The 25855-nt window shown below is 33.3% G+C and overlaps 1 protein-coding gene across 2 annotated transcripts in view; it reads right to left on the bottom strand.

Moving 5' to 3' along the window:
* Positions 1 to 25855, bottom strand: part of Dad (Daughters against dpp) — a 149798-nt gene that overhangs the window by 80115 nt on the left and 43828 nt on the right. For both annotated transcript variants that reach the window (XR_011950782.1, XM_072530354.1), the window contains exon 2: positions 25115 to 25168. Coding sequence is in view for 1 of the 2 variants with exons in the window: in XM_072530354.1 (XP_072386455.1) it covers positions 25115 to 25168 (54 nt within the window). In the remaining variant the exon portion in view is untranslated. The remainder of the gene's footprint in view (positions 1 to 25114; positions 25169 to 25855) is intronic.

Consider the following 25855-nt stretch of genomic DNA (forward strand, 5'->3'; position numbering starts at 1 on the left):
GCTAGAGATAGAGAGAACTGGAGACGTTTGGAGGAGGCCTATATCCAACATGGATGTGAAAATGGGGCTGGATGATGAAGCTACCGACCTGAACTTTGATTTACCTCGTTTTTGGGTTGTATCTATCTCCACGTTCCGATTTCAATAAGCGCTTTAAAGATTTTCGTAATGTCTTTCTTTCAAAATTAGAGAGGATTTTATTAGACCCATGTCGCTGATGCAGGTATAGGATTGGCGTCCTGTACAATCTTACTCTTGTTAAACTCGAAGAAAATGGCTAAAAATAATACATATATTGTCCCCTAGGACATCCTTGTTAAAAGTTGTATGAACTGTGCTATTACAGCAATAGCTTTTTCTGAAAAGTGCAATAGAATGTTTCGAATACGAGGAGAATGCTGTGTATCTTGGATGGTGTACTGGTAGTACTGAAGGCATACGCGTTCAGTACGACATGCTCCTTGGTGATCGGTACGTTTACTGGCCACTGATTTAAACAACATCTACATCTAATTAGATTAATAGGTACCCAAGGTGCAGCTTGTGTAATAAGAAGTGAACCTTCTTCCAAATCGTGTGTCTAGCCTACCAGAGCATGAACTTAATTGGGCTTTAATACAGAAAAAGAAACAGCCTATAAGGAAACTTGTAGAATAAGCTTCGACTATAATGTGGGTCTCTGCTGATCTATGAATATTATAAGAGTCGAAACAGCTGTGATTCCACACTTGCCGAAGACTCGGCCATCTCCGAGTTAAACAGGATGATCTTGTGTGATACAATGGACCCACACTAAGAGGACTAAGCTTAAGGGATCAACGTACTCTGAAATAGAGCCTTCTCCCAGTTTACCATCGCCATTAACATTCCATACCATTACAAGGATAAACGAGTTTCAAAACGAACTTAAAAAAAAATGCGTGTGATCAACTTTTGTAACGATTTTGACAATTTATTGGCGATGGATGACAAAAGAGATTTTAGATATATTGTAGATATAAAAGACTGACGAAAATATAGAGGAAATATTAAGTAGATAAATACAAATAAACAGAATAGTGAGAATTTTTGGAATAATGGTTATTATCAACAAAATAAATAAGAAGGAATGAGGACACCTTGAGAGTGTCATCCCTTCTTATTTATTTTTGAGAGGGATGAGAGAATTTCTGCAGCTTCGTTTAAGGATTCCCAAAAAATGTAGACATTCCCAAAAAATTATTAGTTTAACCTCCAATATTTAGAAAATGATCAATTTTTGGACTTTTTGATCATGAAAACACAAGGAAGTCGCGGAAAACAACCTAAGTAGATATACAGCACCGGTTTTTGGACAAGAAAGCGGTCAATGTCAAGTCTAACTGCTCTAGAATCGGCACGCAGACTCTCGACCAACAGAATACGATAAGATAAGACTTAATTAGTGGTAAACAAAGGATGTGATAAGTCTAAACAGGATGCGATAAGAGCAAAATTGATAAGATAAGGCTTCATTATTGCATCTAAAAGATAACAGGCCCCCAATAATTGGGCCTTATCGAAAGACTTACGATTCTTAGACTTTATCATAAGCTTTGTTTATCACTAATTAGGTCTTTCTGTTGGTCATTGGTGTGCAGTCGGCGTGTCGATTCTAGAGCAGGCAGACTTGACCTACCTTCACCACTTCCTGATCCAAAACCGGTGCTGTATACCTACTTGCCATAAGCAATGAGTGGAGTTCTTTGCCATATCAGTGAATAATGATGTTTTAATATTAGTTATTTTTTTTTGTTTGGGTTTAAAACAGCCTTACTATGTTTTATTCTCAATTAAAATTTGTCGATCTAAACTAAATATTAAATTTATCCAATATCAATAATGACAAGCTTTTAGTAAAAACCACAACACTATATACTCTGATTGCTACAAATCTAATGTTGCAAAAATGGATATTAACTTTTCATTAATTGATTCAGCCATTTTTATAAATAAAAAATATTAAATATTTCTTTTGAATTGTTGCAGACCTATGTATTTATGTAAGTATTGTTCTATAAATATTTCCTTATGGAATCTCAGCTTTTACAAAATAACTCGTTTGTAATAAATATCTATAAAATCTAATAACTATAAAGCTATAAAATAAATTCTTTATTTGACATTTCGGTCTCCCGGTCGGAAGCCCGAAACAATATATAGCTAATTTAATTGAATATTTTGAAGATATTCGTGACAATGGTGGTCCATTATTTAAAGTACAAGCCATTAGAGTGGTGCTGTATAATTTTATTGTTGAATACATTTACAAACTTATTTAAATTTATTTTTTAAAATCGCAATTTAACGGTATTTCTAATATTACGTCCAACAAAAATAATACTATACTTGTTTGCTATTATTTCTTGTGTAAGGCAGTACATACTGCCTAATATATAAAAACGAAATATAGGCTTTTAACAACAGCATAATTAACCCGAGATGACTGAGTGTGCCGTGAAACTTGGTGCTTAAAAATGAAACTGGACTGAATAGATAGTAAGGATAAAAGACAACCAATGGATAAAACGAATTATTGAATCGTTACCAAAAGCACAGAAGAGGACCAAAGGCACACTTCATATCAGATGGGCCCATGACACCAAACGAGTTTGCTGGTTACGAATGAGGTGAATAGAGGTGTTGAAAGTATGTACCGAACTTTTTTTTGAACATTTCTCCACAGCTTTACTAAAACTTTTTGTAGTTTGTATTTTTTTGTTCACTTTTTCCTTCTCATCTCATCTCATTTATACTTGTCGACCCTCTCTAAAGGTTTACCCTACAATGTCAGATGTATGTTGTCAACTGAGGTTTTCGAGATCACCATCTATTTGGTTTTATCTATATTCATTGTTAGTTTCACCTTTTTGCTGTCTCTATTAATGATTTCTATAAGAATGTGTAAATCGTCTATATTTTCTGCCATGATTGCGGTATCGTCTGCAAATCTTATGTTATTAATTATGTTCCCTCCAGTCCTTACACCTTCAGTTCTTTCCCATAGTGCCTCCTGAAATATTAGTTAAGAATGTACATTAAATAATTGTGGCGACACCACACATCCCTGTCTGACTCCTCTTTGAATTTCTACTTGGTTTGTCTCACTATTTCCACCCGTACAACAGTTGTTTGATTGTATTATAGATTTGTTATAATGATGAGTTTTCTCTTACTTTTCTTATGTTCACGTTATTATTACAAAAATGGGTTTGTCGCCAGTTCAAATATTTATAGAAACATAAGTTATCGTTTTTTTTTGAAAATGATAATTTAATAAATAAAAAGTAAGTATTTGTATATTTTCTATGTTAGATGTGATGAGAAGAAAATTCTATAACTAAATATAATTAAATATAACTAAATAACTAAATATAAATTGCATTTATTTGGTAACGTATCCAATACGTCAAAAACTCAGTGCTTATACTTTCTCCAGTTAGTCTGACCATAATCCTAAACCAGCACCAGATAAAAAATCGGGACAATTCTCGACATGTGTTGTGGCAACACAAATTTTTAGAGTTTCTGAAACTTCTGTGCTCAAGAAGGACTGGACAAACTTCTTTAATAACTTTATGCAATTCAGTTACTAACCTTTCTAATTTGAAGAAACTGACATAAATATGTGTAAGCTTGTTCATCGCTTTAAGAGTGGAAATAAATAGTAATATCTTTAAGCTACCAACGTCCTTATGTCTGGATCATTCAGGCTATCAGCTTTTTAATGCAGCCTCTACAAGCGTTCCCTTAAAAAATTTCACCTTGGTAATTTTTTGATAAAAGATTACATTTTGTGGCCATGAAAGAGCTTGCTATCTACCAAGAAGGGGCAGTAATCAATTCCAGAAAAGGTTGTTAACAAAACCTTGTAATACGTGTAGTTCTGGGATCACACATTTCTCTAGAGCGGAAATACCCTCATTTTCATTAATTTAATGTTTTGCCACAATATTTAGCTGTTTTTTTATCCTTATCATAGGAATAATACTTATCTCGTAATACTCGTAATCTTCTTTAAATCACTATCCGTTTTTAACTTTTTTGTAGTTATACTTTTACTTTGAGAAGCTTTCAAATTTTGTAGAATAATAAAACAATATTGACAAGGGTACGTAATAATGCAAAATAAAATTACCATTTTAACACTCGTCAATTTTGCTTCGTGATTTATACTACCACCTTCGCTATACAGTTTTCTTATTTTCTTTGGTTTGCTTCTTATATGAAGGAAATATGTAATCATTTTTTGTTAAACAACTTTCAGGGAGAATGGTCAAACAATTTTTTAAAAATCCTTGGCCCCATCGGACACAATTTTAATGGCATAATGTCCTATTAAATTACTAAATCGAATCGATTATACCATCGAAATCCAAATCGATTATACAAGTACAATGCACTCAGTTTATTGAAGATGGTGTAGGTGCTATATACTGATTTCTAATTGGTCACACATTAGTATTTTACGTACTTATAGCAGAAGTAAAACGTCACAAATTGGTAGATGCAACCAAATGCCAAGATATACAGAAGTACGCGAAAAATAGTATTTAACGTATACTATCTATTTACTGCTTGCCATTTTCCCATAGTCTAAGAATGCATCGTAGAGCAACAGATATTCGTTACCTCTACCTACCAAAGACCTTTTTTGTTCTATAACTTTTGCAAGAACTAAACAAGCAATCAATGTTTCCGTAAGTGTTTTTTAATAATTCTGAATTAAACCATACAAAATCCGCTCTGCTGTAAATCTACAAAACGTAGGTAATGCATTTTCCAATTAAGTATTTTCAAAGGCATGGGATCGTCGGTCATGGCATTGCAACTTCGAGTTCGAGAAAGAGAGGAGCAATAAAAGCCGCAGTTAAAAATGTGAAATCATTAACGGAAACGCAAGAACATCATTTCCGTAACAAACGAACCATCTTGTTCGAGTACCGTTAACGACGAATGTTATTTATCCACCGGCCTCTTCACCATCTACACAACAGGTAAATACGGGGGGACAGCGCTAAATATCAGAAATTCTTAACAATCGTTTCAACAACATGACTTGATTTCTCGAAATTATCAAATGGAAATACATACATCTTTAAATTATTATTTGCTTTAGTCCTTTCTTGAATGATACATATTGAATTTATGGGGGATTAAAAAACAATTTGATTTCGATTTTCACTCCGAAAATCGTTTTCAAAAGATTATCTTAAAATAAGGGATTATTATAACCTGTTGTTGGTTATTAATTGGCCCCTTTGATAGAATATAAAATAAACATAATTTTTTTAACCAGCCGAAGAGTTTATTTACGAGACGAGATATAAGGTTAGTATGATTATTTTTAATTTTGACGTAGGCGATCTAGGCGATTCTATTAAACATTTTTAATTATGTGAACAACTTTCGCATTAGTTGCTACATTTTTAAGTATCTCCATTAATTTTACATATTGGACTCTTTCATTTGCTTTTTCGAAATTCTCAGAGCACGCAAAATATATTTTCTTTGATAACGGCATTTTTAAAACTGGACATTCAGCGCAAACTGTGTTTCTTTGTCCCTGAGTGCATTTTAAAAGCAAACATCGTCCCTTCAAGGTTATCATCGAATTTTAATCTGATTTTGCTGTAAAGTACTCACAGCATTCCACACCATTCACAGCTAATTAATCAACATTCTGAATATTTCCTTGCTTTTTTGTTTTATTTTGACTTATTCAAGATCAAGATGATTAAAAAAAAAGAAAAACGTTTGTTTAATCTAGACCTGTGTAAAACTCTTAAAGCAGCAAACCTTTCGTTAAAAAAATTGAAAAATACAAATTTTAGACATTTTTTGCAAAAATATTTTAACTTCATTACTCCTAACGAAGCAACGCTAAGAAAGGGCATTGTGAATGAATTGTATGACAAATTAATTAAAGAAATTAAAGTTTCTTTAAGCGATAACAACTTTTACGTAATTGTCGATGAAAGTACAGAGGAATATGGTCGGTATATGGTCCAAAACAGCTGGAGAAAACCAATAATATGACTCTCCGATTTCTTTTTACCAAAATAAATAAGTGAAAATTTACCAATTTAGAAAAGGAAAAGTTCTTAGAAGTAAATTAAATTTTAATAAATTAATATCAAACGTTAAAAATTATTTTTGAAAGCACCTTTACGTGTGCAAATCTATAAAAAAAAATTACCAGGTGTAAGCTTGCCTCCAGAGCCCGTAATTAGAAGATAGTGAACATGAATTAAAGCAACAATTTTCTACGCAAATCATTTTGATGTCATAAAAGACGTTGTGTTAGATATTCAAAATGACTCACAGTGTGTAACTGAAAGTTACATTACAGTTACAGTTAATTAAAATATTACCTATAACGTCAGTCGATGTAGAACGAACATTTTCTGTGTCCAAACAAACACATTTTTAGGGATAGAGAGCAAAATTTTTTAGTTGAAAATTTTAAAAAACATTTAATTATAAATTCATACTAATAGATGTTTTAGATTCTTAATAAATGTAATATTAGTTTTTGTATCATTTCATAATTTGTTTTTATGTAAAAATTAAATATATATTAAACAAAAATGTTTATATTTAATATGTTGTTTTATTTTTGAGTATGTTTAATATGCCTTTGCATATTTAGGCAAATTTAGAAGAGATGTTTCATATTTTTAGTAAAAGTAATGCATATACGCGCATATTTTGGTATTGTGTTGAATATATTCCGCTCTTTACTAATAAGAATAAGTAGAATGCATATCAATCTCCACCGGTATAATTAAAGTTCACCGGAGTGACCACTAGAAGAACGATCTTCGAAGAACAATTTTTCGGTAATGGGCCACTCCCATTCGAGATGCCGACGTTGTCCATTATATTACGTTTCGTTTGGTAGAGTGTTCAAGTGTTTGATCTGGTGGGAAGTTAAAAGGCAGCAAAACACTCTTTGTCACACGCTTTCATTCATTTCATTCAAATCTTGTAAAGGAGGAGGAGTATTACGTAATGCACAAACATATGTGAAGTAGAAGTCAGTATCATTCAGAAAAAATCTAGCGAGCAAGTGTGAAGATTTCGGGTGTACGTAAATAATATGCAAATACATTAATTTTAGAAGGTTAAAGTCAACCAAACTGACAATAAACTAATTATTCTCTATGTGTTCAGGAGAAATATATTACTGCAATTTACATTTTATTCGATATTTAGATATAAATATTCGAGATGTATTGAAAAATGCTTCGAATACCTTGGACAGTCAGGACAAATAAATCTGTTCTTGGGGAGGTTAACAACCGACAGCGTCTCTCTAGCTTTATATTTACAAGGATAATAACCTTTTTGACCATATCAACGCGCCAACGATATTAATTGGAGCTCATGGTACATGGAATGAGATAGAGGGCGACCGTTAGATGAACTGACACAGTGGATAAACTAGAGTACGAGCAAGGATACAGAAAGATGGAGAACTTGCGTCAAAAGAGCAATACGATCATTGAAAGAACATCAAAATTCATAATCAGTACACTTTTGCTATTATGTACAGAATAACCACCAAAAAAGAAGAGGAAATAGACAAATATAGTATACAAAAAACCCAAATAAATTTGGAAAATATCCCTTTTACTGTCGATATTAAAGTCCACAAGGAAATTGAATTTCCTTTAGTTGACTCTATACCATAAATCACAAAAATTTTATTTCAAAAATCCCTTATAAATGGTATATACATGTAGATAAAGAAGCCCTTTCGGGCTACATCACAGAACCTTTTCAGAACAACAATACCATCATCAGTACTGTTACCAGCTTTACATAAATAAAGCAACTAAATATGTAGGTAAAAATCCTTTAAATGATATTAAATTTGATATTTATTACATCGTTGCTGATAAATTTATATGATGTAAGTTTTAAATTTAACTAAAGGTAAACTTCATGGCAACACAAGACTCTCAATTGGGGTTGCTGGCCCTGAGACATAGTCTCTATATGGACCTTAGGCAGTAACTTTAACCTCATATAAATTTATCAGCAACGATGTAATAAATAACAAATTTAATACCATTTAAAGGGTTTTTACCCACATATTCAGCTGATTCACTCATGTATAACTGGTAAAAACACTGATGATGGACTTATTAGTCCGAAAACGTTCTGTGATGTAGCGCGAAAGGGTCTTCTTTAAATATATATACCTTTTATAACGGATTTTTTAAATAAAATTGTGTTGTTAGAGCAAAACTATATTTTTATGCTTTACAGGCCTTAAAGACTTATAGCTAGAATTATTATTGCTTTTCTCCGGTTTCTTTTGCCTATGCTTGCAGTCGTCCAGTTTATTATTCCCACTTTTTTTAATCTTCCTTACACGCTTTAAGCCACTATCCATGTAGTCATAGCCGTCTCATATTCCCTGCGTCTTTCAGTAATTGGACCATCCTCCATCTGCCATTTCCGCCAGGCCATGTTACTGATATAACAATCTACTGATTCTTTCGTATCTCACGTATTTTCTGACAATCTCGCATGATTTTAAAATAATATCTGAAGTAAACAACGAAACAGCCCTAAAGATTCAAAGTCGAATAATATGGCGTTTGAATTAAATCGTTGAATTAGAACAGGTGATTGGGCGGGAAAAGGGAACCTTTGGACGCTCAGATCGCATCGAGAAACATTCCTTTTTTGCTGTCCAGTTGGAAGTCGGCATTGGAGGTCAGGTCGAATTCCCACCTTTGTCGACGTAGGTCTTTCTTGAAAAGTTTTTGTATAAACTATTATGGTTTTATGGTTTGTCTTTTACAAAAGCAAAGCTGAAACAGTGTCAGTCAATCCATCCAGTTATTCGCTGCAAAGCAAATCATCCAGTTATTCATCATTAGATGGACCTGTATAGACTAAATAGACTGTAATCAAAGTGTATAGTGAAACCACCAAATTCACCTTAAGATTAATTGTTTTATTTTTGATATTTCTGCCAAAGAAAATTAACAGAGCTGAAATCTTCTCAAGCTACACTTTTTATTATATACAAGGTATAATTTTCTTAATATTCCTTTATGCCTAGAAATTTAATAATCAAAGTATGTATGTAATCAATGTGTAACTAACTTTATTTTGCTATTAACTCGCGAAAACCGATTCTTGTTATTTAAAACGTTCTAAACGTTTGGCATTCCTTTCATCAGGTAGCTTAGCTTCCTTCGTGGACGTTTTAGTTGTTGCTCTGGAATCTTCAGATTCTTCCAACATTAGTGCCACAAATTAATATGCTTCTTTTCTAACTTGGCTGCACCGTACTGAAGACGACCAATAGTCAGAAATACCTCAGAAATATACGGTTGCCTTCCATCTTATACACATATTTTATTATATTTTTTTCCCTTTGTGTTGAACTACGATTATTGATAATATTGGAATGAGGAAACGAATAAATATATTTATACTCTTTTTAATGTCGAACATTATTTTTTACCCATAATTCAATAGATTGTGCTTTGTTGTTAATAAGCAAAATTTTGTCCGAGAAAACAAATTAAATTTACGCAGCATCCTTCTGCGAGAAACCTGTATCAGCTATGAGCTGAACACGTCCCTGTCCGCTCACATGAATGTCGCTTCAAATAATAATGAAACGAAAGCAAAGCAAACAACCTAAAGGTTACCCCAGTTCATTTTCTCGTAGAGATTATATATATTGAAATAAAAGCGATGCAGGCATTTAAATCATTACCATCGCTTTAGGGAATAATTATTAATTATTATTGACGATTTTTGATTGCTGGTCAACAATGAATTAGGCTTGATGCTCTTGTTAACATTAATACATTGTTGATATTAACAAGGTATACTCGACTACCATGTAATATGATATTGTTAAAATTATTTCAGTATATTTATTTTAGTAAAATATGTGAGATAACATTTCTTACAAATAATGTTACAAATTAAAGAACTTAAACATCGTTCTTAGAAATCGTTTTGAAAAAAAGGTTTTTTGTACAAATTATTTATACATGTGTATAACCATATGTCATTTCAAAGTTGACATGTCTGACCTAGATCTTATAGGCCAATAGTCCCTAGTTGCTAAAACACATTTTGTGTTTTTTATTATTGCCGAAAAATAAGATTCTGTCGTACTTACAAAAAAATAGTAAATAAGGAAGAGAAAGATAAGAATTTGATATCAATTGGAGGGTAGGTACAACAAAATCTCTCAGAATTCACTTAAAATATGGTTAATATCTACAAAATCGAGGCCGTGTAAGTCAATTGTCAAATTGGTGTCACCAACCAGTGCCAATTTGTAAACATTTACAGGTTGAATTTTTTAAAAATTAATGTTTTACCTTTGCGAAATAGGATATTAAAATTATAAAAAGTAATCTGGCTTTAGTCATCATATTTCGATATCAAAATTGAACTGTCAAAATATTTATACATAATACTGGAACACCATGTATAAATAAAAAGTGCAAATTGCAGAGAGAAAACTATCATACAATTTTTGTATACGATTTGCATCGAAAAGATACTACTCTTCAACCACATAGAAATGTCCATACGGGTCATGGTATTCCAATTATTTGAAAGTAGGACCATTTCATCTTCATATCTGATGTGGGCTGCTAATTGACTCTAACTTTATTTCTCTTTCTTTCTAGTTTTTATTTTTAAATTTATCATTTGCCATTCCATGGATCCTGCAACATTTGCTTTTGAAAATGTCATATTTATTATGAGCCATAACGAACCAGTGGTTTAAAATTTTATTTTTAAGTCTTCAGTGTATTTTTTGTTTCTAAGGATATTTCCTAATTTACTGTAACCTATATAACAAAGGTTAGGTAAATGAGTGTATATTTGGGATTAACAGTCCCAAATATACACTCATTTACCTATCTTATTCTAAAGTTATCTTTTCTTGTGTAGTTGTCAGCGCCTTTGTTTCAATTTATTTTAAGTACATACTACACTACTTATTTTACTACTTATTTGATCATTTCATTACATTACATTCCATAGGTGATAAATCCATATTCTATTTCCATAAACTCAAGGGATCTTCCATAAAAATTAGACAGACACATTTTATTTCAAATGCGTTGCAAAATAACCAGATTATTTCCAGTACAAAAACAAAATTATCTCCTTGTGCTGGCCTATCATTAAAATTTTCATCTTTTTCCCCATACTAATCTAGAAGTCGCATTTGGATGTCATACCTATTTTTAACAACTCATTTATTGCAACTTGAAAAACCTTTTACTAAACGCGAACAAGAAATGTTTTATTCATTAATGTTAGTTGTATACGGGGTGTGTAGAAAGGATGTTTTAGTTTTTGTAAAGAGAAGAAAAAATAATTGTATTGCATTTTTATTATTGCGCCAATTTATATAATACGAATCTATTTCAAAAGGTATAATAAATTTATAAAGAAAACATTTAAAAGAATCGCTAAAATATCTGAAATCTTTTTTTTTACCAATCATAAACACAGTTTTATTAATTTTATTAGTTATTCATTGAAATTCCAGATTCATATAGATTAGTCAGTTCCTACTCTTCCCTTCATTTGTTCTTATTTATTAATTTGTTATAATAAATCTTTTGGTACTTATTTCTTTTAGTATTCTATTAAGGCACTGTTTTCAGATTATTTTTTTATTTATTTTTCAGTCACATTGTTCCATTGTGTTTGCGATACTTCTATATACAGTGTAGCACCGAAAACGACACATTTCTCAATATATTTCACAAATGTGGAACTGACAATCAAAATCGTCTTAGATAAATTTTTGAAGTAGATTTTATGGGGATGGAATTTCTTAGCTTCCCAAATGAAGAACAGCTCCCAAAGGAATGGACGGAGGCATATATGACATCTATATTTAAGAAAGGAGATAGAAAACGATGCGAAAATTACAGAGGAATAAGCGTAATATCATCAATAGGAATAATATATGGGAAGATACTGCGAGAAAAGATAGAGCAAACGATAAAAGGTAACATCGGGGAGGATCAGGCAGGCTTCACGGCAGGAAGATCATGCATAGACCACATATACACACTCGAACAACTGTTGGAAAAGAAAACTGCAAAAAATAGAGATATACATTTGGCATTTTTGGTCCTGAGAAAAGCGTATGACTCTGTACCAAGGTCAGAACTATGGGAGGCAATGTACAAATTAGAAAAGTGTCCATTAAAATGGGAACAAGAATCATAGGAGACTTCACCATAACAAACGGGCTCCTGCAGGGTTGTTCCACATCTCCAACCCTATTCAAAATATACTTAGAGAAAGCCTTGACTACATGGAAAAGAAAATGCGAAGGCATGGGAGTACCGGTACGAAACGAATACCTATATACGTTAAGCTTTGCAGACGATCAAGTAGTGATTGCACAAGACCAAGAAGACCTCAGTTACATGATGAAGAAAATATAAGAAGAATATACCAAGGCTGGCCTAGATATTAACCTCGCGAAAACAGAGTACCTATCTACAAGTGAATAAGACATAGAAAATCTACAGATTAACGACAACGTAACAATCAAAGGAAAGGATAAATTCAAATGCTTGGGGTTTATAATCACGAAAAAGGCAACAACAGAGGAAGCAATTAAGCAAAGATTAGGACAAACAAGAACAGCAATTCGACAACCTAACTCAGTATGGTGGGATAGACACCTAAATATGAAGACAAAAACACAGATAACAAGAGTAACAGAGTAACAAGAATGGATAGGAGAAGTAATGACGAAATAAAGCAAAGAACATCAATAGAAACAGACATACTAACATATATAGAACAAAAAAGACTAAAGTAGTATAGACATGTAAGAAGAACTAGCGACAGCAGATGGATAAAGAGAATAACCGAATGGAGTCCCATAGGAAGAAGGAAAAGAGGACGACCCCGAAGATCCTGGAGGAACGAATTAGACGACGCCATGAGTAAGAGAGGCCTAAACTATCGAGAATGGGACAACAGGGAGAGATGGAAAATATATATATTTCTTAGTTTCCAAAATTCGCCAGAGCGTACGGTGGCTTACTCCAGATCATTCCGCAAACTTTCTTGCTCAACCCAAAACACCTGCTCTAATGAAAAGGCATTTTAAGAAGAAAAAAACCTGCTAACAAAGGTTAGGATAAATATTAGGATGCTTGATCTCCATTCTTGTGGTACTCTGTTTTGTTCTATTATTTTTTTGAATTAGTTTTAATAGTATTTTGGTCAGACCTGGTCCTTTTATGAGTTCATTCGATATTCTGTCCTCTTCTGGTGATTTTCTATTTTTTCATTTTTCTTTTACTTCTCCCTTCTCAATGTTTATCCCCAAATCTGTCAATTAAGGTTATTGTTTTCATTCTCAGACAGTTGAAATTAGACAATGCGAAACATTGTCCCGATGTCATCAAGTTAATGAGTAACATTGTGGGAACCAGAGCAAAAATAGAATTTTCAGTAGCGCGATTTCCAGAAGTGTAAACTTAGGAGAGTCTTTCTGAAACGACAAAAACCCAAATCTATTTAATTTTTGCGCTCCATCCAAGTGTGTTAAAAGAAATTCCCGTTTAATAACAATGTTGTGAAATTTAAAGATTTATTATGTTAAATTTGACATTTTTTTCTTCCAATTCTCATCTATTGCCAACTCTGTCCTGTGATCCTCATCTCAGTTCTTCGAAGTGAAACTATTTTTGTATAAATTACGCTGCAATTTAAACATCATTTTGTTGTCTCGTCGTGTTTTATTTACTCTATTATACGCAGAAATGGAAGATAAAAATATAGAGTGTACCAACTTTATCAAGCAAATTTATAAATACAAATAATTTTTTGAAACGCGTACTAGCTTTTACATATTGCTTACCACACAGAACACATGACAACATGAAAGGCACGTTTATAGACAAATTAATGAGTAGGAAAACCTGTAAAACGTATCACCATCATTGGTGCTACTGCGTAAGTTAAGCTTCGGATTTATTGATTATCCTTCTTCCATTTAGTTTTATTCTATGGTCTGCCGTTCTCTAGTTTCCTCGTTTCGCCAATAGGAATAAAGTAAACTATAAAATTAGAAAATTCAAAGTTCTTTATATTATTATTTTTCTTTTTACACAGAGCCTTTAAAATTGTTTAATTGGACCAAATAATTGTTAGTGTTAATATTCGGATTAACTTCTGCGATAATATGTTTGTGGTGTTATTCGGCGATTTGCTATCCCGAATAGCAAATACGAGTATTTGCTCTTCATAATCGGAGATTACAGACAAGTAAGCGTGAGCTCGACTGTGTAGTGTAGAGGCATACTCGGCTGTACATACTTGCTCATCATTGTCTACGATCGCCTACAACCCGTGAATTGTCAGTTTTTCGGGAATCGCTTGATGCTTGTGGTTCGACATAATATTACGGACGATTGTGTGGACGCCTGCAGGATGATAGACGAGCACGCGATCAGCCAACATCGCCGATAGTGTAGTGTAGGCATGGATAAAACTGAGCCATATCCATCCAAACGGAGTACCAGAGAGTCATTATATTTTTTATTTTTGTATTTCTCGATATAATTGTGGATTTAAGGAGATTGAGCCCAGAATAACATCTCTTGGCCGTGCATATTCTGCGGTTGATCTCTGCGGTAGTATTATTTTCAGTGTTAAGGAGCGCTCCCGGGTAAAAAAATTCGTTCACTGCTTCGATGACGTCGTTTTCTATAACAAGTGGTCGTAGGATTTGTGGTTGCGTGATTATTTTCATATACTTCGTTTTTTTGGTGTTTATTATTAAACCCATTTTTGTAGCTGATTCTTTTAATGCTACATACTCCTCTCGTACAGCGTTTTCCGTTCTTCCAACAGTATTGATATCATCACCATAGGTCAGGATTTGCACTGATTTATTATATATTGAACCAGTGGTTGTGATTTGTGACATACGTCATACTTTTTCCAGAGCCAGATTGAACAGTATACAGGAGAGAGTGTCTCCCTGGCACAGCCCGTTATTTGTTTTAAAAGGTTAAGACAGTTCCCCAGAATTCGCCTACATTCAACTTTTTCAAGAGTTAGTTTTGTTAAATTTACCAACTGATTTGGTATTCCTAGCTCTTTCATTGCTTTGAACATTTCTCTTCTATTCACAGAGTCGTAGGCTGTAGGAATTTACCACCTCTGAAACCAGCCTGGTATTTTCCTACTATCCGTTCTGCATATGGTGCCATACGGTGACATAGTAGTGTGGAAAATATTTTATACGCTGCATTTAGAAGCGTAATTGGGTCGAATATTTGGATCACCTGATGAGAGGACATAAATACGCATTACTTCAAAATATAATGCAAGGAAAAATAGAAGAAAAACGGAATCCAGGCCGTAGAAGAATGTCATGGTTGCGTAATTTGAGAGAGTGGTTTGGCTGTACCACTAATGAACTCTTTAGGTCAGCTGTAAACAAGGTCAGGATAGCCTTGATGATTTCCAATCTCCGATAGGAGTGGCACAAGAAGAAGAAGAAGCGTAATTCCTCTGTGGTTAGAGCATTCAAAGATATCTCCTTTTTTGTGTATGGTGCAAAGTATTCCCAATCATTGGGAGGGATTTCTGTGTCTGTTTTAAGTATAATGTTAAAAAAGGAAACACGCCAATGCATCCCTCTGTTGGCGTCCTCTGTCCTTCATTATTCAGCGTCTTTTTAACCTCATTTCTCCACTAGGAGACGTGCACTAAGGTATACAGGTTCGTTGAATAATGCGATGTATTATTTAAACCACACTGACACTATTGTTTTTTTTTGTTTCTGATAATAGTTGTGTAAGTGTACATTTTTTTTGTCAATTTTTCTTAATTTTTCTGTTAATATTTACATATAACTAATAAAAAATAATACATATTTACTGCTAAATGTTAACAATTGTTACAGTAAACATGTAATTTCTTTTGAGATTTTTAAAACAGTTAAATCAGTGGCATCCACATTTGGTCAACAATTTAAATCGCGTTTTTCTAAAAATGTCTTTTTCGGACACTGTATACAATGACTGGCAAAGGAATTCAGCGTTGTCTGTCGGTAAAAACGTCTTTCATCATCGTAGACCACTCAAATTGCCGGAAAGTGTAGGTCTGTATCTCTCTAAACCATCATTTATTTCGGAGGCAGTCGAGGAAAAAGATAGGTTAGTCTCTTTCTGTTTTCATTTCGAAGATTTCTGATTAAACAGTTAAGAAATATATAGACAGTTGTTCAAAAAGATATTCTTGGATGCCTAATCATTTCGAAAATAAAAATATAACTTGTTTACAAAAAAAATATGTGATATGTGTGCAAATTATGAGAAGTGCGGTAAAATGAAACGATTTATATTTGTTTGATGCTTGTAGTCACCGCATATATGATATTTTTATGTATTAACACAGCTCTATAAATTGTTAGAAGCCAATTAGATGTATGATATAGAGGACAAACATTTTCTTCATGTATAAGTGAAATAAAATCAAAGCTTTATTAAAATATCAGTACATTTCTTTAATATCGTGTATTTAATACACAAATAGAAACGTTTCATAAAGGACAATAAAAATATTCTAAGAAAATTCTAAGGAAAAACTTACCCTAAACAAATCTTAAGGTTCTTTAAGGGTGTAATTGCATAAATAACGTGAATAAATCTAAAATACTCCAGTCGTCAGAGATGAAAATGCAACTAAACCTCTAAAAATCATACAAACAAGCTGAATTTTACTGAGAATGTTAATTTTGGGACAAAAAAAAAAGATATACCTTATACCCCCAAGTTCCCCCTAAAACTCCCCCTGGTAGGGGTGGGGAAGGAAAAGACCTGTCGTAGATAAAAATGTTTCAGCACTTTTTGTGCAGAATGAACAGTTCTCTCAGAAACAACTCTTGAAGCGACCGACGATTTTGAATGTCAGTTACGCACGCGAAATCAATTTTAAATAAAATGTTGTTTGCGAGAGAACGGTTCATTCTACAAAAAAAGTGCTAATAAACATTTTTGTTCAAAATCGTTTCAGCTACATGGTAAATCGATTTATAAAATATCCGAGGGGTAAAAGTGGTAAGTATAAGTTTTTGGGGTACCAAAATTGACATTCTCACCAAAATTCAGTTATTCGTATAATTTTTGATGGTCAAATTTTTGACGACTTGGCTAAAATTATTATAGCTAACTAAATAGAAGCAATATACGTCTTTAAATATTACAATAGGTTACATATTATAACTTACTACATTCATAAAAAATCATTGATTAAACAGAATAAATACAATTGAGAAGTAATGGAAACAGAAATCGTGCAAAGCACAAAAATATACATAACTAAAAGTAGACAAGAAGCCTAACACATATCAGTAATAAGATAAAACACGTCAAAACTGTGTCATTATCTTAGATGATTGAAATCCTGGTGATGTCAAGCTGCATAGACAGCAGATCAAGAAGTTTGGAGCGAAAACGTTATAGTGGCTTCTCCATATGAAGAACAGTTGTGCCCCAACTATGCACACGCCAAAAGCATGGAGGCAAGCCAAAGTTGTTACCGTATTTAAACCTGGCAATTACTTGTTCAAACTGCTTGAACTAGTGATGCGACGTGATTACACTACCGGTTATTTAATCACGATACATTGTATGGGGACGTCATATTGGCATATCAACCACTTGTTACAATAATTCCATAAACCAAACCTTCACTCAACTCCGCACATAAATACACAATACAGCAGACACATTCATTATTCATATATACACTTTCACATCATTTACCCACAGGCACAAACACCAAAAAAGAAACAAGCCAACAACACATAATCAATAACTACACAAATTCGCACATCCACACACACCAAACACTAAACAGTGAGCACCCCGAGTCGCATTCTAAATCACAAAGACATGGGGGGATTGGTTTTCTGTGGTTTCCCAATCTCATTGCACAACGATACCTGATCCTAGATGAAGACACAGCCACAGCTATCCTCCACGCGTTTAAACCGAACGAAACAAAAAGGCTAACAATCTGAAAAGGACCGTTTTTCCCAATAGAACTTGTACTTAGTGGCGAGCTTGGTCCTACCGGCGTCCATCAGGTAGGAAATCCTTCTTACACTTTTGTTTAACAGCTTCCACTTAGTCCTGGAGAGCGGCAATATGCAGATTCATGTTTATTCAATAAATTAAAAACCCACCCTTGAAGAGGCAACAGAACAAGGTAAAAGCGTGGATTGATTGATTAATCACGGTGATTTAGAAATCACCGTTCCTTGCTAACTTCGATAACCGTGATCAGTGACCAGATATATCAGATATCAATTTTACTGTCACAGTCTCACAACACCGTGTTTATATAATAAATATTATGATATTCTCGGGGAACGGTGACTAATATTTCGTGATTTAACAACGGTGAATTTTAGGTACGTTGAAGTAAGTAGTACTGGTGGCCTAACTGATTGAGAATTACAAGATTCTGAGTTGAACAGCAAGTAGGCTCTCTTTTATGAAACGAATATCCATAGGTATTTTATGTTATCTACTGATATTTCTCTTTTTGAAATAATAAATTTAAAATAAAGTCATTAAACGTATTAAATATATTTATTTCTTTTATAAAAAAATTCTTAAAAACAAAAACAAACAAAAAAAATTAAGTAAAACTCTAAGAGTTAATTTTTAGTTTTTTAGAGAGGACATTGTCAAGAAAGTTTTATAGTGATTTAAATGGATTATTTTATTGTCCCTGTTAAAATCACCCTTATTCAAAAATCACATTCACTGATTACAGCGTGATTTAAAAATCCCCACGTTTATCATCACTAGGCCTTGAACACATGATTCTCAATATAATATTTCATCGAAAATAGATGAAACACCCACTAAAAAATAAAGTGATTTTTGTTGGCGAGGTCTTGTACATCGCAAATTCTGAATCGCACCAATACATCTAAGACGGGCATGAAAGCATAACATCACAGGGGACGGTAAACGAACGTGTCGTACCCGCGTCTTCCTGTAAAACAGAAGATTTTTCGTCTCTCTGTGGAAAGATTAGCTTAAGGAGAACGCAGAAGACTGATGTCGCCCAAGGCAGTATAATGGCACCTACACCAATATCAACACTAATGATCAACTCGTACCAGTAGATACTAAGACTATAATCTCCGCAGAAGACACAGCTATTGTTATGCAAAATGAAACAATTGGTCTCATTTAGTATAATTAGAGCAACTTCTGTGATTTTTCTCTTTTTACCATCTGTTTCTTTTATCTTCTTTATATTCTTTTCTCATGCGTGTTTACATATTTGAGATCTATCAAATTCATTTGTAAGAAAACATTTTTTTTTCTTACAGATGAATTGGCCAAAAATTATTAGTGGTACAAACATTCGCCATGAAATGCGTTTTGTCTTTTTTTATTTTTAAAAATTCAAGCGCTAACGTTAAATAATTTATGATTATAGAGTGATAGACTTGAGCGCGATTAAGCACTGCTCTCTGCGTACTGCAATACTTGACTTTCTTCGGTGTTATCAGATACAGCATTTTTGGGGACCTTGACGTTTGACTGATTTCCCTCTGTCAACTCTGACTGAGAGTTATACCTGGACGGGCTGGGCCACATCTGCGGTAGCGTGGTCCTCGAGATACGCGTGGTCCACGAGTTCCATGTGGGGGTGGACGATCACGGGGAACATCTCCATTCTGTTCTAATTCTCCTGGCAGTCCACGATAGATTTCCCTGTAATATGAATATTCTCCACGTTCTTTGGTATCATTTCTGTTGATATATCCATAACCTCTCGTGACGTTAAACCATTTTACTGTACCAGTTACCTTAGTTGCATATACTTCCTTCTGTTTTAGGACTGCCTTAGGTTATTCTGGCGCTGTTTGTTGTTGCTCCACTTCAACCATGATGTTCGGGCCGGTGGAAGATGTTATCCGCTACTTTACCTTAGATGTTACTTCCTTCCTTTCGAATTAAATTGTTCAAAGATCTTCTTTCGTAATAGAGGGACCTTCGAGCACCTTCATAATAGAACTATATCGAGAAAACTGAACTTTCAATGATATGGTGAATCCCTTGCACACTGTGTCTCCTAAATACATTGGGATTACCTTGGATCGTATCTTGCATTAAAGACAGAAACAAACTTCCGAGCAAACTTATTAAAATAGGGAGCAAATCATTCCACATTTAAAACTTCTGCGCTTACACTCTGCGCTTCGGTTGTAAAATATGCTGTACCAGTATGGTAAGCATCAGTACATAGTAGACATCCAGATATAGCTATTAACGAGTCAGTAAGAATCATTACTCGATATCTAAAGAGACCCACACCCATAACTCTACCCTATCGTTGCTATCAGACCATCTAATACCAGAAAAGAAGTTGCTAGATATGTGGAACAAAGGAAATAAATTAAAGACTATCAACATATAGTATATGTGTTACAGTATGAAGATCTTTCAGAAAATATACAACAAAAACAGCACCTCCGATACAAATGGAATCTAGGAAAATGAAGAAAAATGGGGCTATATTCTTAATATGAATCAAAGGATCATCTGATTATTACGAATACTGTAATTAGTTTTCTTATAAAATAAATTTGATCCAGGCATAGGTGGCTGTGAAGAAAATTCTATCTTTCGTTTGCATAGTTAACAAGATAATATACTAAGAAAATTAAGTAAAAATTCCTGAATATTTAAACATGGATTTCTATTTTTCTTTTCGGTTGAACTAAAAGATATTTGGATTTGTTGTGTAATATTGACCTTGTATGTTAAGTACTTACATTTATTTAAAAGGATGATAATGTAGCGATTACTTCTCAATATTTGTTTATTTAAAGCAGGCTTACTTGTTACATCCCACGATTATATTTGCGCTACAAAATGTTAAAAATATTGTCAGAACAAATCGTACTGCTAGTGTTCATAGGGGGGACTGGAGGTCCATCTCATACGGCACTCATATTATTTTGATTTAAAGTAGTCCTATCGGTTTGCATAAAAGAAAATTATTTAGAATATTACTGCTCATTTAATGGATATGAAGGGAACAAAGGAGTTATGTAATTGTAATGTCTATTATCTTCATCAGCACAAGGTTACATCCCTTATTGTTTAATGTATGCTAATGGTGGGGGATTGGTGGAAAATATTGGACGAGAATTACAATGATGATTGGAATTTTGTAGACAAAGGCTTAAAGAACAAGATATAAAATAGTAAATAGCAAAGATTTAGATTGCAATTCGAAACTCCTTATTGCGTTGTCTCCTTTTGAAGGTTGGCGATCCGAAAGGCAACTGTAAATTTGGAAACTACTGCAGGAAATATTTCTGCAGGTGAGCAATCAAACCATCTCCTCAGGTCTTTCAGCTATGAGTTATGGCGTCTTATGTACTTTGCCTTCTAATACGATTCGTAGTAATTTATATCTTTCACCTCTCAACATCTGAGCCAAGTATTGTATTTTTCTCTCTTTGGTTGTGAGATTTCAACTGAAATGAAAAAATCTGATGGACTACAGTCTTCCTCTATGGTAATACTAACTGGTTGGACGACTTTCTCTATAAAACTGCTTAATTTCCATATTACTTCTCTCTCTCCAATGGCACTAAAGCCCAAATCGAGTCTTGGCCTCCTATTTATGTCTCCAACCTTGCTCCTGCACAGCTTTTTTCCACATCTAGCAAATTTTTCGCGTCCGTTGCCACTTCATTCTCCTACTTTAGTATCCCACAGAATACTGGGATCTGTGCTTCTTTGAACAGTTTATGGTAGAGTTCATGGTTATACCTGGACCTCCATACTCCGCTTTCGTTAATATGCCCAAAATTCTTTCGTAAGATTTTTTTTAAAGATTTCCAGCTTTCTTTTTGTATTTTCTATCGTCACCCATGTCTCGCATCCATAACTATTAGTCAAATAATAGTTTTTTAGACCTGATTTTCGATTTTCACTTTGTGGTTTCGTCCATTAATTCAACTATGCGTCTGTTTCTCCTAGCACTTGCATGTGTCGCTCACATTCTGTTCTTCTTTAATAACATGTCTTGTACATCTTTGTCACTTTGTGTGTTTGTTCAAAATAGTTCTAAGTATCTCACATGCTATATGTAGCATTTTTCATTACCACAGAATCTTTTATTTGATTTCACACCTGTTTAACGGGGTGTAGTTTGCAGAGGTAAGAAGTCGAGTAATTGAACATTCATCATCATTATCATAAAGCCTCTGTTCGCATCCGCAGTTGGCCATAGACCTCGTCAAAGTTTTTCCATATATTTCTATCTTGTATTCGTCCCAATTAGTCGAGATTTTGTCAACGATCCCAGTATAAGATAGAACTACTTCGCGAAATCAACCTTGCCCAAGTGAACCTTGGTTATTCGCTCACTCCTACATCTAGGAAGAACCATGCCCAAAACCCAATATCCTAACTCATAACACCACACATCCTTCCCCCTTCGTTTTCACTCGCCAACCCAAATTCGGAATCCCACATCGCTAACTCGGCCCCACGGAATATGCGGGACAGGGGAAAGAATTCGTTGATCAAATCACCTAAGAGACCACTAAGATTAAAAATTGCAACCTATAATGTCAGAGCATTACTATCAGAAGACCGACTCACTGAAATGAAAAATGAAGTGATGACCATCAAATGGGACGTAGTTGGAATGTGCGAAGTAACACAAAACGAGGAACAATTAGAAGTCCTAAGATCAGGACAAGTTTTTTACCACATTAGCAAAGAAGGAGAAACTATTGGAGGAGAGGGTTTTTTGTAAATAAAAGGCTCACAGATCAAATATTCACAAAGAGTCGCAAATATTTCACGTTTAAATTCCTGATATATGCGTTTGTGTATATGTGCAAAGCTAACTGCAGACTTATTTATTTATTGCTCAAAAATGGATGATTACTAAATATTTTTTCGATTACAAAATTATAACTTTTTTTTCAAGAATTAATAAACATTTGTTTAGAACAAAAACAATTCGTTATGTAGTCGATATTAGTGTCGTCATAAAAAATTAACCACTTAGCTTCATTCTCGGCTATTTAATCAAAAATTTTAGAATCGGACGGCAATGAATTTATCATTGTCGTTTCAATTTAAGAAGATGAATGACTTTTAAATTAAGATATTAAAAAATTACAACATAGTTAAACCCAAAATATGGTTATTAAAGATGATTCACAACATTTTGAACATATTTGTCTATTAAACGAGGTTTAGTAATTTGGAGAGTAAGAACATATGTAAAAGTTTTGGTTGTTTTTTTTTTATTTAAAACTTTGGCGCATTCGCCCAAGATAATTCCAGAAGATATAAATTTTAGACAATATATTATTCTTATATAATTCTTCTACTTGTAGTTGCCGACTTTTATCGATTGGTGATTATGGAGGTCAGTTAAATACATTTTATAGTATATTTTATACAGCGTGTCTACTTAAGTTGGCAACATATGGGAAAATTTTCTATTCTTAATTTAAAGAAAAAAGTTATTCTTCATAAAAAGTTCTGCATTGTCTAAAACCTAGGATGCATCCATCAGATATCAAATTTTATCAATTTTATATGAGGTATATCAAAAAATATCAATTTTGCTCAAGAATAAAGTTCCTTTATATTTCACAAGATCGAAAATTGTTAGTATGAAAAGTTGTTTGGAATTAAAAACTATATTTAAGTTAAGTATAGTATAATTTTAATATGCAATTGGTAAGAACACGATGACAAAAAAATTTTTGCAAATTTTTCTCTGATACCGAACATCCGATACATCCGAACTCTTCCATTCCGATAAAAAATAATAAGAACATGAATGACTACAAATGAACGTGAATAACTACAAATATTTGGGAACCTGCGCAAATGAAACCAATGACCAAGGTAGAGAAATAAGGACATGCATTGAAATTGGAAGACAAGCATTTATAAAAATAAAAACAATGTTTGTTAATCGAGACCTTCCTCTGGAGCTGAGAATAAGAGCCTTAAGATGATACGTGTTCTCGACTTTGTTGTATGCAACAGGATGTTGTATGGAATGAAAAGCTGGACACTAAAAGTGGATAATATAAAGAAGTTGGAATCATTTGAGATGTGGTGCTATAGAAGGATTTTAAAAATACCATGGACCCAACCAGTTACAAATGCAGAAGTGGTAAGAAGGCTACAAAAGAATTGCGAGGTGATAAAGCACAGCAAAACAAGAAAGCTGGAATATTTAGGCCACATTACCAGAGGTGCGAAATATGAGATATTAAGGCTCATAATGCAAGGTATCTCGGACATGTGATGCGGGGCGAGAAGTATGGCATCCTGCGACTCATAATGCAAGAAAAGATAGATGGCAGAAGAAGCATCGGAAGAAGACGAATTTCATGGCTCAAGAACCTGAGAGAATGGTTTGGATGCAGCTGAAAACAACTATTTAGAGCTACTGCCTCAAAAATTAAAATAGCTATGATGATTGCCAACCTTCGTAGCGGAGATGGCACCTGAAGAAGAAGAATGCAAGGTAAAATCAAGGGTAAAAGATCCATAGGAAGACGAAGAATTTCCTGGCTAAAAAACCCAACAGAGTGGTATAGTTACAGCTCAGTAGATCTTTTCAGAGCAGCCGCCAATAAGGTACGGAGAGCTGTGACGATAGCCAACCTTCGATTGGAGAAGGAACTACAAGAAGAAGAAGAAGGGCTATACGAAATGTGTAAAAGAGTATATATATATATATATATATATATATATATATATATATATATATATAAATGTTTGTAGTAGCTAATGTATCTTCTACATAATATAATTATATATTATATCCGCGTGACAAGTATTACTTATCAAATGATTATATAAACTGTAAAATATTCATGTTTGCAGTATAAGAAATGATAAAAGATATAAAACCTATTAAGAATGTTGTATTGATTGTAATAAATTACAATTACAATCAATTACTTATATCTTTAATGAAATACCGGTAGTGATAAAGCAACAGTAAGACTTACCTTCAGGTTTTAATCGTTCCATATTTATTCGACTATAGGGAGGTGGCCGTATTTCTGAAACAAAAAAAGAAAGTTAATAAAATACAGGAAAAACTAATTGAAAAATCTTAATAAAATATATCGAGTTTACGTCACGAATATAAGAGATTCATAACTTTTGAAATTTCTGTCCAAAATCAACAGCAAACTGATTTAAAAACATTAATAAGACTAAAAATTTCGCAAAAATCTCTGATTGTTTAGTAAAGTTTGGTACATTGTTTTTTATTATGCTCTTGTATACATATACATCTAACAGTCGTATTAAAAAAAATTGTTTAGAGCTAAAATACTGATAGCTAAAATTAACACAACCGTTACTAAAACTCAAGATATGTGGCAAATTAAAGCCCTCAATTAAAGGATCAATTTACGAAATATCCTTCAATTTTACTAGGGGGCGGTTCCCGAGATAATTGAAAAAACAATACTTTGGTAACTAACCTAAGTATAAAATTTATTTACTATTTACTTTTAAAAATTCATAATACCGGAATTCTTTTAGCAACAATCTTAGCTAACTTTTCTAGCTATATTCTTTCAATTCTTGAGGATTATTAAAGATTTTTAAATTGATTAAATTTTGTCCAAAATCGGGAACATTAAAATTTATAGTGATTCATAATTTTTAATGTCATTTTTACTTTATGACTTTAGTTTGCGACTTTATTCCGTGACTTTAGATTGTCATTTCAAAGAAGG

This window comes from Diabrotica undecimpunctata, chromosome 4 (genome assembly GCF_040954645.1).
Source record: "Diabrotica undecimpunctata isolate CICGRU chromosome 4, icDiaUnde3, whole genome shotgun sequence".
Classification (NCBI taxonomy): domain Eukaryota; kingdom Metazoa; phylum Arthropoda; class Insecta; order Coleoptera; family Chrysomelidae; genus Diabrotica; species Diabrotica undecimpunctata.